An 18,717-nucleotide genomic window follows, 5' to 3' on the forward strand; every position below is an offset into this window, starting at 1 on the left:
GCTCTAGCCTTAATGATTGCTTTCCAAATCTTAGAGTCACCCATTTTTCAATGAGCCAATGTCGGGTGATATTTAGAACAATGTTTGTGGTACAAAAAATTAGCCCATAGGGAGTCATTTGAGTGAAATTTAAACCACAACTTACACATATTAATCTCAGAGATTTGGTTGAGACTCTTAAGCCCTAACCCACCAGCCTTCATAGGTTTGCAAACTTTATCAAAAGAAGACCAATGCTTCCTATTATGACTTTCAGAGCAAAGAAAATGATTAAATATCCTCTCTAAAATGTGTTGAGTGCTCCTCTTAAGATCAAGAATTTGCAAAGCATACATAGGAATGTTGAATAGAACACTTTTGAGCAAGGTAAGGCGGCCACCATTAGATATAAATATATTCATCCAGTCCTCAATTTTGGACTTGATTTTCCCAACAACATCATCATCAAATTGAATTTGTTTCCGGCGTCCCCTTAACAAATTAACACCAAGATACTTGAGAGGAAGAGTAGATGCATGACACCCAGTGAACGGAATAACCCAAGAAGCAATAGAGCGATTAACGTTCTTGCAAAAAAAGAGATTGCATTTATCTCTTTTAAATATTAATCCAGAAGTTTGTTGGAATTCCTTTAGCACCTTTATCAACAATTTAATAGCATTTTTACCGACATTAGAGAAATTGATAGCATCATCCGCATAAGCAAGGTGACTAACCAAAACCTTGTACTTATGTTGAAAGTGAGTATACATCTTTTTTGCTGCATTTCATTGATCAAACGAGAGAAATAATAAAAAAAACAATTATAAATAATAAAAAACAATTATAAATATCGTCGGAGATAAATGATCACCTTGTTTAATGCCTTTTTTAGCAAAAAAGAAACCATAGGTGTTATCGTTAACCATAATGCTGTAGTTGTTATTATGAAGCCATCTTTTAATAAGAGAAATGAAGTTGTGCTGGAAGCCACTCGCATACAAAATGTTGATAATGAAATCCCAATTGATCGTATCAAAGGCCTTTTTAATATCAAGCTTAAGAACCATATTACCGCCTCGACATTTCTTATCAAGATCCTCAATAAGTCTTGAGCAAGTAAGATATTATTAGTGATTTCATGGCCTTTAACAAAGGCTGACTGTTGTGGCGAGATAATCTTGGGAAGACGAGGTTGAATTCTAGAAAACATCAACTTACTCAAAACTTTAGAAATAATCGAAGTGAGGGAGATAGGCCGAAATTTGTCCCAACTTGATTTATCAGTACCTTTAGGAATGAGAACAATCATAGCAAAAGTAAAGTATTCTCAAAATCTTCCCCACAAAAGAAACTTTGAATAACAAGAATAATTTTCCTTTTAATGATGCCCCAACAAGAAACGTAGAATGAGGCAGTAAAACCAGCTGGACCAGGGGACTTGTTGGTATTAATATCCTTGAAAGCATTAAAGATTTCCTGCTCAGTAGGAACATCATGAAGGGAAAAAGAGGAGACATAGTCCCGTTCACTATCAAAAAGAGAAGCATTAACCGGAAGAATATGAGATTTGGTCAAAAGATGATCCATGAAATAATCAGTCGCGATTTTACCAATATCTTCATCACGAGTTAGAAGACTTCCAGGTGGAGATTTAATTTTAAGAATAGTATTGGTATTCCTCCTTTGCTTAATGGATACATGAAAGTACTTAGTGTTGCGGTCAGCATTGGAAAAAATAATATCATTTGCTTTCTGCTGAAGAAAACCTTCTTCTAACGAGATAGCCTCTAAAAGATTAGCATGAGCCGAGGCTAAATCATCCACAAGTTGCGGTGAACAAACAACTTGTCGAGATTATTTACAATCCTTTCGCCTCTTGAACCTTCTTGTGAACATTACCAAACACATTTAAATTTCATTTTCTTAATTGCGTAGCAATCTTTTTATGAAGTTGCCACAAATTGTGCCAAGGGTACCTGCACATACCTGCACACTCAACTTTTCATTTTAGTTTAACAAGATCCAAAAAAGAGTCATGAGTAATCCATATATTAAGAAACTTAAATTAATAAGAAACCGATTTAACTATGAAAGCAAGAGAAGGAGAATGAGATTATGATCAGAGGCAGCATGATATAAATGAAGAACTTTAGAGACATGAAAATGGTTGAGAAAATGTTGATTACAAAAAAAAAAAACGATCCAGCCTTTGGGCAAGGGATCCCCTTCGCTAAGTAAAAGGAGGATCAATAAAACCCAAATCAAGTATACCCGCTTCATTAATCTTATCAAAGAAACGATTGATCAAACTAGAGTTGCATCTCCCTCCACCTTTCCTTTTTGAAGGGCACATAATCATATTAAAATCCCCCCCACAAACCAATTATCATGAATAGCTTCTCTCATAATAGCAAGCTTTTGCCATAGATAATATTTATCTTGAAGTAAAGAACTTGCATAAACAAAAGTAGCTAACGCGGAGTAGATATCCATCTTAAAATGAAGCAACAAAAATTGTTACTCATTCTGCAAAATAGTAAGATCAATATTATGTTTCCAGAAAACCCAAATTTTATTATTTTTATTGAAAAAGACTTTGTACTGTTTACATTTTCTACAGATCCGGTCTTTGTTTTAGTAACAAGGGGCTCAAGAATAAAAAAAATGTGAACCTTGTGGACCCTACATAAATGCTTCAACCTATTAAGGGAGGAAGGGTCTGCCACTCCCCTAATATTCCAACACAAAATGTTAAACATTATTTCTCATGTGACCCCTCCAAGAAGACCTAGAAGAGGTGCTGACTTGTTCTCCATCCGAAAGAGATCTTCCATCAAGAATAATGTTATCCATATCATGATGTATAAGCTCATTCTTTTGCTTGCCTTTCTTCTTGCTATCCTTTTGAACCATCCATTCCTCTTCAATAGCATTAGTAGCTGCAGAAATATTTGCATGAGTAATGAGTTTATCATTTAAAGAAAGCGTGGAGCCAATATCTAATGGAAGCTTGCCCTACATCGCAGTAGATGTAGAACCAACATAGTGTGGAACTTTTCCAGCATTAATAACCCCACCCACCACCTCCAAAATAGGAGAGATAGGATGATCCCTGTCCATAGGATGATCCCCATCAACATTAGTAGGTAATGTATTAGCATTTTGCTCCACAATTATTTCAACATGAGGGCTATTATGGTTCAAAACATAAGTACCTGCCTAATTAATATGAGAAGCATCATCCATATGATGAATATTTAAGGGAACATTAGCATTAACATTCATAATATCATTAGGAGGGACATTAGGAGGGATTTCAGGTGCAGGTGCATGTAAAGGACGATTAACATCCTTTCTAAGATAAGGATGCAGATGATAACAATGCGAGGAGGTGTGCCCAAACATGTGACAATTATAATAGTAGGGAGAGTGCCTTTCGATCTCAACTTTCTGCCAATACCCATGATGCGTCGAACGAATCCAGATTTCATCACAAAAAGGAAGTGTATCACGTTCCACTAAAATGCGGGCCTCAGAAGGGCGAGATAAATTTAGCGTGGGACCATCCATTTTTAAAGGATTGCCATAAGCAGAAGCTAAAGAAAATAAGACTTCATGATTAAACAGGTGAAACTTCAAACCAGGAAATCGTATCCACACAGGGATCGTGGACGGTTCCGATTTAGGATCGAAATCAACCATCCATTTTAAAATTTTCATGAAAACATTATTAATTCTAAGAAAATGGCGAGCAAAAAGACAAGTATAGTCTTCATCATTTGAGAGTTGAATCAAAATATGCCTCCCATCCAAAGGGCCAATTTGCCAAAAACCGGTAAATTTCAAAGATTCAAATTCTCTCCTAATAATTTCAAGCTTAAGAAGACCAAAAGTAATTTTCCCAACCAACACATGTTTACAAGATGAAGCAAGAATATTAGTTTCCTCCTCCGAAACAAACCAAACAAACTTCTCATTCTTCTTACAAGTCTTCTTAATAAAATGATAATCATCATCCAAAACCAAAGCATCATGGAAAGCATTCGGGAAAATCCCCGTACAACCAATCGAAGCAGAACCGGAACCCGCCAGAGCCTCCGCAAAGCTTTTGGCAATTAAAAAACCCGAAAAGGGAACCAAGAGCCACAAAAAAGCAAGCAATCAAGAAAAAATGGAGAGATCTCATTGAAATCGGAGCAGATACCGCAAACGAGGAAGAGATATCCATTCACGCCTAAATCGCCGAAAACCTCAGAGCTCCTCCTTGCCCTAGCCGAAACATCTGAGCGATATTATAGCATAAGTTAAGACATATTATATATACATATAACATACATACATACATACATACATACATACATACATACATACATACATACATACATACATACATACATACATACATACATACATACATACATACATACATACATACATACATACATACATACATACATACATACATACATACATACATACATACATACATACATATGTATGTGTATAGATATAGATATATATAGATACACACACACACACACACACACACACATATAAACTTAATATGATCCTTCCTCAAGCTAGGATAAAGCTCTCCTTTAGTGGAGGAGAGTAGGTGCCTTGTCCCCTTGCCAGCCATGCTCTTCCACAAAAAAAATCTCCTCACACACCCAATAAATGTGGTAGGGGAGGATGAAGGAGATGAGGAAGAAGTAGAAGAAGGGGAAGAGAATGAGGGAGATAAACCCCTTTAATTTTCTTCTTTTGAGGAAGATAAAGATCTTCCACTCCTGCTCTCTACAAGCAACACTCTCCTAAGGACCTCTATGTATGCATGTATGTATGTATGCATGTGCGTATGGATGCATGCATGTATGTATGTATATACATATACATATACACACACAAGCAGCTGTGCGTATGGATGCATGCATGTATGTATACACACACACACACACACACACACAACACATAGATAGATAGATATATATATATATATATATAGACACACACACACAAACTGATGCTCCGATGATCTTCTCGCAATCCTTTCTCAAGCTAGGATAAAGCTCTCCTTTAGTGTAGGAGAGTTGGCGCCTTGCCCCCTTGCCAGCCAAGCTCTTCCATAAGAAGATCTCCTCATACACCCAAGAAATATGGTAGGGGAGGATGAAGGAGATGAGGACGAAGAAGTAGAAGAAGGGGAAGAGAATGAGGGAGATAAACTCCTTTAGTTTTCCTAAATCTTCCTCTCTTGCCCTCTCCAAGCAGCTCTCTCCTAAGGACCTCTGAGCTTTCCAAGTTTCTCCAAGGAAACTCTTTCAGCCCTCAAAATTCTAAAAAAATAAGTGGAGATTGAGACCCTTCTTTTGAGGAAGAAGTGAGCCTCCTTTGGGTTAAAATGGGTTCACTTCTTCCATTTGACCAAAATGCCCTTGGTAGATCTCCTTGGAAGCTTCTAAAGGAGGGCTGAAAGAGGTGTTTTCTAGCTCTTTTCCCATCCCCAAAGCTCATCATCACAAGGCTTGCCATCTCCACGAGCAAGCCATCGTTCTTTAGACAGAACAGAGACGATAGAAAGAGAGCAATGGAAAGTAGCTGCAGCGTATTCGCTCTCGAGCTTCCAATCCCAACAATCAAGCCCTTATCTTCTCTTCATCCCTACTTCTCATACGGCCACTTCGCTTCTTTTTTTCCAATGCCCGACACATCCCAATGCTCCTCTGGCGCCGCTAAATGTTCTACGTGCGCTTCTACTCGTATTCCTAGAAGAAGAAGAGTGCAAAACTTTCGAGCCCTGGTCCAATCAAGTAAGCAGCCATTTCTGCCTCCTTCTCCCATTCACTGCCGATTCGTTAGTGGAGTTACCATTATTGGGTTAGTTTAGGAGCAAGGATAGTTTTAATATAGGTTTTAGATAGCTCGAAGATTGCCTTTTTTAATCGAATTTTCTTGTCCTCTTTGCCTTGTGGTCGTTTTGTGTTTATTTGGAAAATGAGCGTGGAGTTTATCTTTGATCGGTATAGCCTGGATCTTTTTTTGGTTTATCTAGTAAATGGGTACTGGAAAACGAGGGGTTTCTTATTCTCTGTTAACTTATATATATTTTTTCAAATGTTACTGGCTTGTGGATTATTCTAAGTGTTTATTTGGGTGCTTGGAGTTAGTGACATGATTTTGAAAAATAATGAAAAAAATTAGATTCATGGTTTGGTTGGTTGAAATAAAGATGGCTCCACAATTCCTCTTAAAACTCTCTCAAATGTAATGATTTCATTTTCACTCATAAAATGAGCAAATACAACATCATCCATATTTTTTCAAAACATATTTTTTTCTTATCTACAATATAACAAATGAGCCATATTAGAATTTGTGACCCGAATTTTGTTGGGCTTGGATCTAAAAGTTTGATGTGTGGTACAATTGGTGCAATCAAAATCATGGGAAAATTTTTTAGGTATATGTGATGGTAGTCCCAATCTCAGAGTGCACCATTGATCCTGCAAGGATGTGGGGGTGGCAACAAGCATCCAACTTTGTAATTTTCTTTGATTATAATGATTTTTTTTTTCTTATGCTCATGGTTTTTCTTGTTTAAGGTTTTTCCCTTAAAACTGTGTGTTATTCTCTTTGCCTCTTTTGTTGCACATTGCATTAATTTTGTAACAAGCCCTAATCTTGGTGAAGTCATTGAGATTGCTCTTCAGGGATAATGGGTATCAGGAATGAGGGCTCTCCAATTTTTGTGTGTTGAAATTGTGTGGTTAACTTGATGATGAAAGGAAAGTAGCCCTTGTCTTTTTAATGCTTCCTTTTTGCTAGTTAAAGTTATGTATTGCATCTAACATTTTTTTTTTTCATTAAACTTGTTACAATAAGGTTCTATAGCAAGCGAGAGATGTATGGGAAAAGGTGAGGAAAAGGATGATGTTGAAGTTGCAAAGGGGTACACAATGACCAAATTTTGTGATAAAATGATTGAATATTTTATGCAAGAGAAGCCTCAAACTAAGGACTGGAGAAAGGTATTGGTGTTTAGGGATGATTGGAAGAAATATAGGGATAGCTTCTTCAATCGGTGCCAAGCACGTGCTGATGCTGAAAGGGATCCAAACATGAAGAAAAGGTTAAATTTACTTGCTAGGAAATTGAAGAAGGTATCAGTTGTTTACTTTGAATCTTCATGTTTTATTTTCCTTAATTGCTTATGAGTTTGATGCACTAATTTTTCCATCAATCAAGCATTTGCAATACTATTGTCATGGTATATAATTATATATAAGTTGTAGGTAGATGATGAGATAGAGACGAGTTCTTCTCTTCTCAAAGAGATTCAGGAAAATCCTTTGGACCTCAATGCAATTGTGGCAAGAAGGCGCAAGGACTTCACTGGAGAATTTTTTCGTTATCTTAATGTTCTCTCAGAAGTGTATGATGGTCTGGAGGATCGAGATGGTAATGAAATCTGAGTATCGTAATATTAAATGTGTAATTTTATTGTATTTTCAAATTCTTATGTTCATTTGCTTGGCTTCCTTTTCCTCAGGGTATCCTATATAGATTATCATCCTAGGATATATTTTTCTGTTTTACTCTCCTCTTTTTGTGGTCTGATTTTCTATACATATCATGCAGAATAAGATTTACTGCATATTTTTTAGTTGCCAAAATGCTTTCTTTATCAATCAAATAGATCCATATGTCAGTTATTAAAGTAGTCTAACAATGTTGCTATCGCATTGCGTGGCTTTCTATGTACCCATTGATAGTTGTTTCTTCTAGCCATGTGTTGTAGCCAGGAAAGTTGCTTGTGAGAGTCTTAGAATGAAGCAAACAGACCAAAATAAAGATTAATTTTAGATCCTTTTTTAAGAAATTTTTGAGAGAAATCATAGTTGAGATCTTTCACCTAATAAATGTTCCACTAAGTTTAAAATAGTTTGTGGTCTACCTGCAAACTGAAAATACAACGAGATCAGCAAGAAGCCAGCATGAAAACTTAGCAAAAGACCATTAAGGGGGTCCATTTATTCAAGCACCCAACATAGGTTCTTGAGTAGTCAGCCTAGATAACAACAAAACAATGGCACCTTTTAGCAAATTGGTTTTAGATGTTGTCTATTGCTTTCTTGTAAGTTTTATTTGATTCTAATAGAAGAACTAAGGCGAGAGCTTCTGGTTTAGTTGCACTAGAAGCTTTTTTGTCTCTCTTTCCCAATCCCTTGGGAGAATGAATGTGCAAATTTTGATAGAACCTGAATGATAATGTTATTAATTTTAACATGTTTTCCCTTTTTCTTTGGTCATTAAATGGAACAAGTTGCTTTTATTGGTTTTCTCGTCTCTTATTCTAGCCTTGCTGTCGATCTGTATTCTTCTCTGTAAAGTTACTTAGAAGCTCTGCCAATTGTGCTAATTCAGACCTGAAGACACATGGTCTTCTAATCTGCGGTGGAGAAAGTAGCTTAATATGAATTTCTAATTTGTATCCTTACTGTCTTATTGAAGAACTTATTATTTGATTGTTTTTGACTTTTCTTAGCTATCACTTGGACATGGTACTAATACCTGTGAGCATAAATTACTAAAAGCTTATATTACCATCCTTTATATGCTAAAAAATATTATTATTATTTTTCTCACTCTTATTCTTCCTCTGTCAAATTCTCTTAATATTATTTATTGTGAACCGTCCATTCTTCAATATATCTAGAGTGCTTGATAAGTAGCGCCATTGAGGCATTGATTGGTGAGTAGATTTATCAATTGATATATTGAATGTTACTTGGATAGATGAACGGTTGTTTTTTTTTAATTATTATTATTTTTTTTATGATGAATTGTTGGTTGAATAATAGATTGTTAAGATTTGCTTTTTCTCCATGTTTGTGTTACGTGATCTTTATATTGTACACTAGCATGTAAAGTTGAGATGCTCGGATTATTGATTTTTTTATTTTTCTGGGCAATTACATATATTGCACTCAAAACATTGCTATTTTTAAATTCTCACTCAAATATCAAAATTCATCATGAAACCCCAACAGATACTTCTTCGTTTTAGCAAATTCTCAATGTTTTGATTGTGGCGGCAGTTTAAAAAAACCACATGGTGCTAGTTTTCTAAATAGCAATTTTTTGAGTGCTTTGTATTTAATTATTCCTTTTTTTTCTTTTTGTTATAAGGAGGATGGATCGCTGTGTAATGACTCTACCCTTCTTTTCAACATATACTTACAATATAAACTGCAAGCTCTTATCCTTATCCCAACTGTGTGGATTTACTTGCTCACATATAAGAGTATGAATCCCTATGGCATCCATTAGAAATATGTCTTTTAATCAACTTAAAGAATGCTACTTGCATAGAAGTGGCCTAATTTACTAATTATTTGTCTTATTTTTCACATTCATTAAAAAATGATTGATTTTTCTGATTGGTTTTTCAAATCAGCACTTTGAAGGCTACTTATTTCAAAAAGTTATTTTTTTACCATGTTTCCGGCTCCCTTGAAGATTGCTGACAGAATTTCTTTGGTAAATGGTAATTAAGTAATGGCTAGACTTGGAGCCAAATGCTTGTCAGCAGTTCGTGCGTATGATTATACCATAGAGCATTTGGATACTTTGGAAGCTGCTCAGTCAAAGTTAGATGACATATTAAATTCATCATCATTAGAGGTTGCATGCGAGAAGATAAATCACTTAGCTAAGGTGAAGGAACTTGATTCATCCTTGATTCTTGTCATAAACAGAACATGGGCAGCAGCAAAAGAATCTGCAACAATGAAGAATGAGGTAAGGAGTAAGATGTTAGAAATATTTTAACAATTTTCTGCATTACAGCAGAACTTTTGATTTTTGCCCATCAAGATTTATTCTCTCAGGTTTTAATTGCATTTTTTTTTATCAGATTTGTTGTTTCTGTTGCTTTAGTGTGCATGGAAAAATGCGTTTTAAGATTTCTAAATGCCAAAAGAATGTCGTGGCAATACCAACTAGGTCTTTGAATTTTGGTAAGGCGCACGCATGTGTATAATATATTTATTTATGGGGCATTTACATGTGCCCCACCCAATTCCTGTCCATTTACATATCTAACACCTAAACTTTGTTTTTTACATTTATACCACCCAAATCTATATCACATAAAAAATATTACCATTTTAACTTTTAAAAGTGAAATACACCTTTTCATGCATAGCTATGGTGGTATGTATGTAAAAATTGAAATTTTGATGTTAGATATGTAATGACATAGGAATTGAGTGCTATGTATGTGAATCTTCCTATATATATTGATTCGCATATGCACACATGGATATGCAACAAAAACGCACAAAATTTATGCTCACCATATGGTTGGCAACAGTGTTGAATATAGCCAGGAGCTCAAATACCAGTATGCAAGCAACTCTTATTACCTGCTAACTGAACATAAATGAATGTTAGAAATCACAAAAAATGTGAATGTAAAGACGAAGATATTCAATAACTCTAGCACATATAAAGTCATTTTTTAATCTTAATCATCATTAACTTTAACTACACTATTTGGGATTGATTTTAGGTATCATTTTGTACTTGTTTGTATCAATTGCTGCATGAGATGTTAAACCTATTTATCTTAAATCATTTTGAAAAAACATGTATGTTATCTTAGGTTTGCAGCTTTTTCCTGCCTAATCTTTCGACACTAGTTATTTATATACAACCTTTTAATTAATGCATTTTCTAACTAGGAGCATGCATATGATCATAAACAAAGACATGCGATATACCAAAAAGTCATAAGGATATTTAATCTATTATCTAATCAAGACCATTATATAATGATTATTATGCAAGCCGTTGGTTGCCAAAATTTTGTCCTTAGAAGGAAGCCAACTACATTTGAATTTTTCAAAATGTTAGATCTATACACAAAATTATAGATCATGTTTGAGATCGAAACAGGAAAAAATGCGTTTTTCGTGATTTGGGTGTTTTAAAAACAACTGTGTTTCATTTAAAAATAAAATTAAGAAATAAAATAAAAGACAGCTAAATATTATTTTTCTGTTTGTTTTTTATTTTTTGTTTTCAAAAATAAAAATATAAAACAAAAATTGATCTGCAATGTTCCCTAATATATCAATAAATTGTATATATACAAAGAAGAAATAGAAGCAGGAGTAAATAGTAAGAAAAGACACTCTTAATTCTTTATTTTGGTAACTCAAATATGGATTTTTTCAAGCTCTTTCTTATCCATTTTCTTTTCTCTAAACTGCCTGTAGAATCGGTCTAATATTAAAGGGATTTGATGAGAACTATGCCTATGTACAGCTTAATATTCCCACAAATCATTTAGGATAATTATTTGTAAAATATCTCAAAATATGTATATAAAATTAATTTTTTTTTCAACTTACCCATATAAGATGCTATTATAGCTTATTATTATCTCAGCAACCCACAGTGATGATATAACATTTGCATGATATACAAAACATAGTGAAGCTAATGCTTGAGGGCTTATTGTTGCAATATCTATTGCTCTGCATACCCCTTTCTCTCCCCTCTTTTCTTCCTTCTAAAAAGCCATATGTTGAAGGTGATGCTGTAAGAGAGTTTTTTTTTTTAAAGGGGCATCTACGCACATAGCACATAATTCTTAGGTATATACATATCTCACATATATACTTTCATATTTACACACAACAATAAAATGTTTAACATCACATTAAAAATAGTACTAGTATCACTTTTTAAAAGTGAGATGCACCTTTCCATGCATAGATATAAAGCATCCTATTGCTATATATGTAAATATAGAAGTTTAGGTATGAGATATGTAAATACATAAGAATTGTATGCTACTTACGTAAAATTCCCTTTTTTAAATTGCATGGCATGTTTTTGATAAATACTTTGTTTATTGCATAGTTGTGGTTCTTTCCAATCAAAATTATTACAAATTCTATGAGGTTGAAAGTAATTGTAATAGAATTTCATCTTCTAATATCGGGCATTATCCTTCCCATTTAAAAGCTAATTTCAAATTGATCTTAAAATTTTGTCCAGTTTGACTTGACTTCGACTGCTTTTGGAAGTTAATGGCTAAGTTTATAATGGATATGCCGCAAAAGCTTGCAACTTGGATATTTTCTTTATAATCATGTATTTTGCATTTATAAATAATTACATAACGCAGACTGGATTATAAGTTAATACAATCTTTTCATTTTTTTTTTTCAGATTTTCCCTTTGAGTTCATTTTTTTCCAGATTTTCGCTTGATTTCTTAGAATCACCATTATAATTTTGCAGGTTAAAGACATAATGTATCGTATATACAAAGAAACAAGGAAAGCTTTAAGAAATATGGCACCACCAGAGATGAAGTTACTAAAATATTTACTGAACATAGTTGATCCAGAAGAACGATTTTCAGCCCTAGCAACTTCCTTCTCTCCTGGAGGTGAACAAGAAGTGAAGGATCCCAATGCTCTGTACACGTAAGCAACATTTACCAAAAATACGATGCTGAGTATTGTCTTCTTCTCTTATTCTTTTAGTATTTTTGCTTTTGTATTGCATGAGATTTGACAAGTAACAGTTAAAATCATGATGAAGCTATGAAGCTGACTTAAATAAACATATCAATACATTTCAGAAGACAACTAAACTTTCTACTGATAACTTTTTGGTAGATATAGAATTAAGAAAAATGAAATTGTAATCCATGTTAATATTATTAATTGATTGTTAAAAGATTGACACTCCTTCCTGCCAATGACATGTTATTATAGTTATTGCTCCAAGTTGGCATCCACACATCTCATGCTTGCTTTAATTTCTTAAATAACCCTTTATTTTTAATCGTGTCTAGAGCTCTGACAATTTCAGTCTAAGATTAATCGTTCTATGGACATCTCCAACAATTCAGCTAATCTCCAGGTTTCTAGTTCCGTTTAGCCGTATGCCTTCATGGCCATACTACACTCTGTCATCCATGCTGCGAAGTGATCAGACAATTTTTATTTTTTGAGCATTGACATACATACCACTCAATTCCTCTGTATTTACATTATCTAACCCCTAAACTTTACTTTTTTACATTTATACCCCCCAAAATATTAATATCACGTCAAAAATACAATTTTTTTTTAAACTTTGATAAGATTAAATATACTTTTTTCATGCATAGGTAAGGTGCCACATATGTAAAAATTAACATTTAAGTGTTAGGCATGTAAATACATCGGAATTGAGTGGTATATATGGAAACCTTCCTTCTCTTAAATTTTTTTTTCTTTTTTCATTCTCAACCCTGCAGTAATTGTATTGTTTGATATTTTCATGATAGAACACCCAAGGAGCTGCACAAATGGATAAAGATAATGCTGGATGCCTACTCTCTCAATAAGGAAGAGACTGACTTTGTAGAAGCTCGGCAAATGAGTGATCCCATGGTGATCCAGAGACTCTTTATTCTGAAGGAGACAATAGAGGAGGAATACATGAAAAACTACAAAGTCACCAATGAAAAAGAATCAGAATCTGAACCAGAACCATTAGATTAGAAACCCAAACATTAGGCTTTGTTTGATAATGTTGTAATTTCGTTTTTTTATTATTTACTCATTTATTTTGTTGTTGTAATTATTCTGTTATGTTGAGCGGATGACAGTTTCAGTAAATTATTGTTGAATTTGTCCAAAGTTTTGCAAAAATTATGGTGGTTTTGATGTTTGTTTGTTATGAGCATGAAATGTTATTATCATATAATTTAGTTTTTATTAGCTTATTAACTTAATGTTTAGTAGTTTCATCAAGGTGAACAATTCATTCATTAATCAATGAATGATTAATTAATATGTTTTTATCATAATTACTGATGTTTGATTTATTGGTTTTGTACTGTTATAAGCATTAATTATTATGTATTTATCTGTAAAGTTAATTTGTTTAATTAAAATTTATTATACAATTAATTAATCTTTAAATAATAGCTAATTTATTGCAATACAAATTCATAATAAGAGCCTTCCAATGTAGAATTTAAAATATGGCCATTGATTAACTAGGCTTTGGATGTTCAAGTAATGTAGTTTATTAAGAGCTAGTCCCACTAATAGACAACTTTAAGCTAGGAGGGAAGGAATTCATGAATGACAACAAAAATTGCTTGAAATCCTACTCATCTCCATCCTTTTTGACTAACCCTACATGTTACCAAGAGATGAGTTGATGATAAATAATGAAATAAAATTAGTGAGAAAGGCTAACATATTATTAGTAAAATTTATAGTTTTGATAATCGAAAGGATCATTGTAGGTTTAATCGACCTTTGTTGCAACTTGGGTTGTCACCCAATTGTAATTACTACTTGTCTCGGATGTTAGAGCACATATCTAGGCAGATTAGAGCACATGCATATGAAGGTTAGATAATTATTTATGCACTAAATGTTTCTATTAGTTGCTAACCTAGTTGAGATTGCACAATAGCATTGACAATATTGTAGTTGGGGTCACACATTGCCAGCAAATCATCATTGTTGGAGATCACACAAATCTAATAAGTTTCCAATATAAAAAATCAAGGTGTATTCCCTTGGAGGCTTACACATGCTTCCTACTTTCACTTCAATGGATTATTTCCTCAATATACACATATCATTCATATGTATAAAACAAATAAATATAAATACTACAATAAGAAAAATAATTCAGAATATTACATAGTCACATCTATAAATAATACTCATCAATTCATAAAGAAAAATAAGAGAATAAAAGAAGGTTCACGTCTATTTATCAAGGAAGGCTATTAAATGATTGGTTCAGGACTATCCACCTGAAGTAAGCACAAAAAGTTGAATTCAATGGTTTCTGAGTACTCACACATTGGTTGATCAATGGTTTATTCACTTGGATTTTGGCAAGACTCATGCTCAACACTCTCCTTCACTCACACAATTCAATATGGGTAAGTGGTGGATAAGGCTTTTGGCACTCATATGGGAGGCTATGAGAATATTTGACAAGTTTGACATATATTATCTCATGAGTAACCTTTTTCACAAGAAAATATACTTTTTTATTCAAATTCCTGATTAATGACCACCACTAAATTTTCATATAGTTCAAAAGCAAAAGTGAACTCAATTTGGGTTGATTTCTCTCAAAATGTGAAACTAAACACCAAAGGCTGTTCGATATCTTAGGTTTGTGCAACATAAAGGTGACCAACATCTACATCCATATATGTCTTATGTCTTATAATGCGTTGTTATATATATATATATATATATATATATATATATATATATATATATGATTTTCAATTTTTTCATAATTAGAATAATCCTTTTAATTTGATTGTTTGTTTGAGAATGAGATGCTCTGTTGAAGTCGAGTTTGGTCCATATATAATTTCTTTTTTTTTTCTTTCTTAAGCATAAGGTGAATGTCCCATTATGATATGAAAGAGTTATTGTAGGTGCACTCTGAACATTGATATCTAATGTATAATTAGACAAGCAAATCAACCATATGATTGTTGAATAGAAAATCAATCCTCAATTTTGGGAAATTAGTCAATTATGACCAAAATAGTTTCAAGTCTTTATGACAATTTATGTGAACCATCCAACGCCCATTTTGATGTCTTCCTACTTTACACCCATATGGATAATGACTATGATAATGTTACGTCACTTGACGTGGGTTTTCATATTTCTTACTTATTGCTTTTGTGACTTTCACCATGTGTAAATTTATACACTTAAAAATCTTTGATGTCCTTCAATCTTGGTGATCAAAAATGAGTTTTTGGATCTTGACACACCTTGTTGACTTCAAGGAAAATGGTTTACCTTAAAACACATGCTTCATAAAGCATGTCCTTTCACACTAAGATTAGAATTTATGTGGTCGAGGGTATTTTGACATATCCACTGTGTTGCATTAGAAACCATGTGTTGGCCTGAGTGCTACAATAGAGTCAGTTAACTTGAAAATTCATATCTTAAGGGTTAGTATGTTTTTATAGGCTTAATTGTTTTATGCCAATCTTGATTTAAGGCCATATCTTTTGCTTTAGTTATGCATGTTCTTATTAGACATTCATAGGAGGATGTAGCTTGGTGCATGCTTTCGTTGATGATATAATTCTTTTGGATAAGACTAAAGAAAGTGGTCAAGAAAAACTTGAATTATGGAGATCAACTACAGAGTCTAAAGGCTTTTATTTGAGTAGATCTAAAACCAAATACATGGAATGTAATTTTGGTATTAGTAGATCTAGTAGCAAACTTGTAAAAATGGGTGATCAAGTCATTAAAATGAGTAAATTTTTTATATATCTCAAGTGTATTATTCAAAATGATGGTGATGTAGACGGGGATGTTATTAATAGAATTCAAGTTGGATGGTTGAAGTAAATGAATGCATCGAGCCTATAATGTGATAAAAAGTACCGCTTAGACATAAAGGAAAAAATTATAAGATGGTGGTGGGACCTGTAATGCTTTATGATGCAAATTGTTGGCCAATAAAATAGATACATAATATTAAGTTAAGTGTTGCTAAGATGAGAGTTCTTATGTGGATGAGTGGCTTTACACTTAGAGATAAAATGTGAAATGAATATATTCATGAAAGAGTTGGTGCAACTTCAGTGACAGACAAGATTAGAAATAGTCATCTTAGATGGTATGACCAAATTAAATGTCGACCATCTTATGAACCAGTCAGGAGTAAATGATTTAGATTTGACTTATTCTAAGAGAGGGGAGACATGCATAAAAAGACTCGAGCAAGCTGTATAAAAATGATCTTAATTTATTATATTTATATGAAACTATGACACTCAATAAGACACAATAGAGAAAAAGGATTCATGTAGCCAACCTCACTTATTAAGATACATGCTTTTTATTATTGTTGTTACTGTTGTTGTTGCTTGAGAAAGCTTATATCCTAATTAGATTGTGATGATATAATTAATTTCAAGATTTGTACATTTGAGTGCTTTTGAGTTGATTGAAGAGCTTGTATCCCAATTTGGCCGAGATGATGTTAGAATTTCAAGAAATAAAATTCTATTTAAATGAAGTTTTATTCTTATTTTATGCTAACTTGATTTAATATTAACGTACAAATTAATTTTTTTTCATTAGGCTTAAAAGATGTGTTAATTTTGCACCATGCCATTGCTTTGAAAGTGAGGACACATTAGTTAGGCCTATACCTTTGATCTGGAGGAAACCTAAAGTTTTTTTGACTTTATATGAGATTTTGCTAGAAAATGGCCTAGAAGTAATATAACATATGTGGTATAAAATATCTTAGTAATATTCACATTTGTGATTATTAGTTTATTTTACTTTCGGACCTTATTTTTTGTTTAAACTTAAGGATAAGTAGATTTAAGAGTCTGAAGGACTTATAGCTTTATTGTGAGTTATTTTAGAGTTGGAGCTTATAGAACTTAGCAATACGAGATTTGAACTTAACTTGACGCCTAGAGCTTTTAATTCATGACTTCGGAGGAGTAGGAAGAATCACGTTTCATAACCTCATGGAAGAGCTTAAAAGTTATTAGCATGTTTACTTTGTTTGTGGTTCTAAACATTAAGTCTTAATATTGTTTTATGGCTAACCTCTTTTCTAGGTGAACAAGAATTAAAACCCTAATGTAAAGGAGGCCAAAGAATTCAATTAACTTTATTTAGTTTACTATTTTGGAAGTTAATGGTTAAGTGCAAATAAATAGGGAAATATTCATTGTAGTCCACAGAGCATGATCATCAACTGTTTGAGTGAGCGAGGCAAGTGTGTGGGAGAATTTGGAGAGTGTCTCTAAGAGTTGTTAGAGGAGAGGAAAAATGAGAGATTTCTTTTTTCCTTATATTTCTAAGAGAGATTTGAGTGTTATTGTAAAGAAAGAGTTTCAAAGGAACCTTAAGGGATTTGCTTGGGAAAGAGATCAAGTTAAGTTGTTTTACTTTTGTTTTTATTTTGTAAACATATATATATATATATATATATATAATCCATGTTTTGTCGTATCCTTCTCACGATATAATATATATATATAACTCATGTTTTTTTGTATTTTCCTCATGAATTCTGAGTAGATTTGTTTGTCCATATTCCTACATAGAGATATGGTCATGTTAAGAATCAAAATTGTTGTGCAATATTTTAATTTCATAATTGTGATGATTCAAACTTCAAACTTCATTTACTTTTTGATCTGACCAATTGAATTGTTAAAATTTATTATGAAACATACGATCCGAGAGGGCTATGCTTTCTGCAATAAAGTAAGAATCATATTCCATTTCATGGATGATAATGTAGTCTACGTGGTTGAGTGAAAATAAATAGGGAAATATTTATTGATGGGCGTAGAATTGAAGATTTTAGGTAAGAGATTAAAATCCCCAATTTGGTCCAGACGTTTAGAAATTAAAACGAGATGTTAGCCCACATGTGAGGGGAACGTGAGAACTCTGGAGTGATAGTCAGTATCTTCCCAGCCTAATCGCAGATTTAGGGACTAAACACTGAATTGGCCAATGTTATTTGTTTCTTGTAGAAAGGATAAAGAATATAATTTCTCATATTTGACACAATACAATTTTCTTTAATTTGATAATTCACTGACTAAATTCTTGTTGTAAGGGGATATATACTTTCTTAAATTTGAACTCTTCATCACAAAACCTAGTTTAGT

General features: G+C 33.1%; 1 protein-coding gene across 1 annotated transcript; it reads left to right on the forward strand.

Annotated features, from left to right (window-relative positions):
• The first annotated feature begins 5,441 nt into the window (after positions 1-5,441).
• LOC110038505 (uncharacterized protein At4g37920, chloroplastic) lies at positions 5,442-13,690 on the forward strand. The gene is made up of 6 exons (XM_020743369.1): positions 5,442-5,792; positions 6,865-7,142; positions 7,275-7,440; positions 9,539-9,783; positions 12,297-12,484; positions 13,336-13,690. The coding sequence occupies exons 1-6, from the start codon at positions 5,570-5,572 to the stop codon at positions 13,550-13,552; spliced, it is 1,317 nt and encodes a 438-aa protein (XP_020599028.1). The 5' UTR covers positions 5,442-5,569; the 3' UTR covers positions 13,553-13,690.
• Positions 13,691-18,717: the final 5,027 nt, after the last annotated feature.

The sequence above is a fragment of the Phalaenopsis equestris genome, unplaced genomic scaffold, assembly GCF_001263595.1.
Source record: "Phalaenopsis equestris unplaced genomic scaffold, ASM126359v1 Scaffold232974, whole genome shotgun sequence".
Classification (NCBI taxonomy): Eukaryota; Viridiplantae; Streptophyta; class Magnoliopsida; order Asparagales; family Orchidaceae; genus Phalaenopsis; species Phalaenopsis equestris.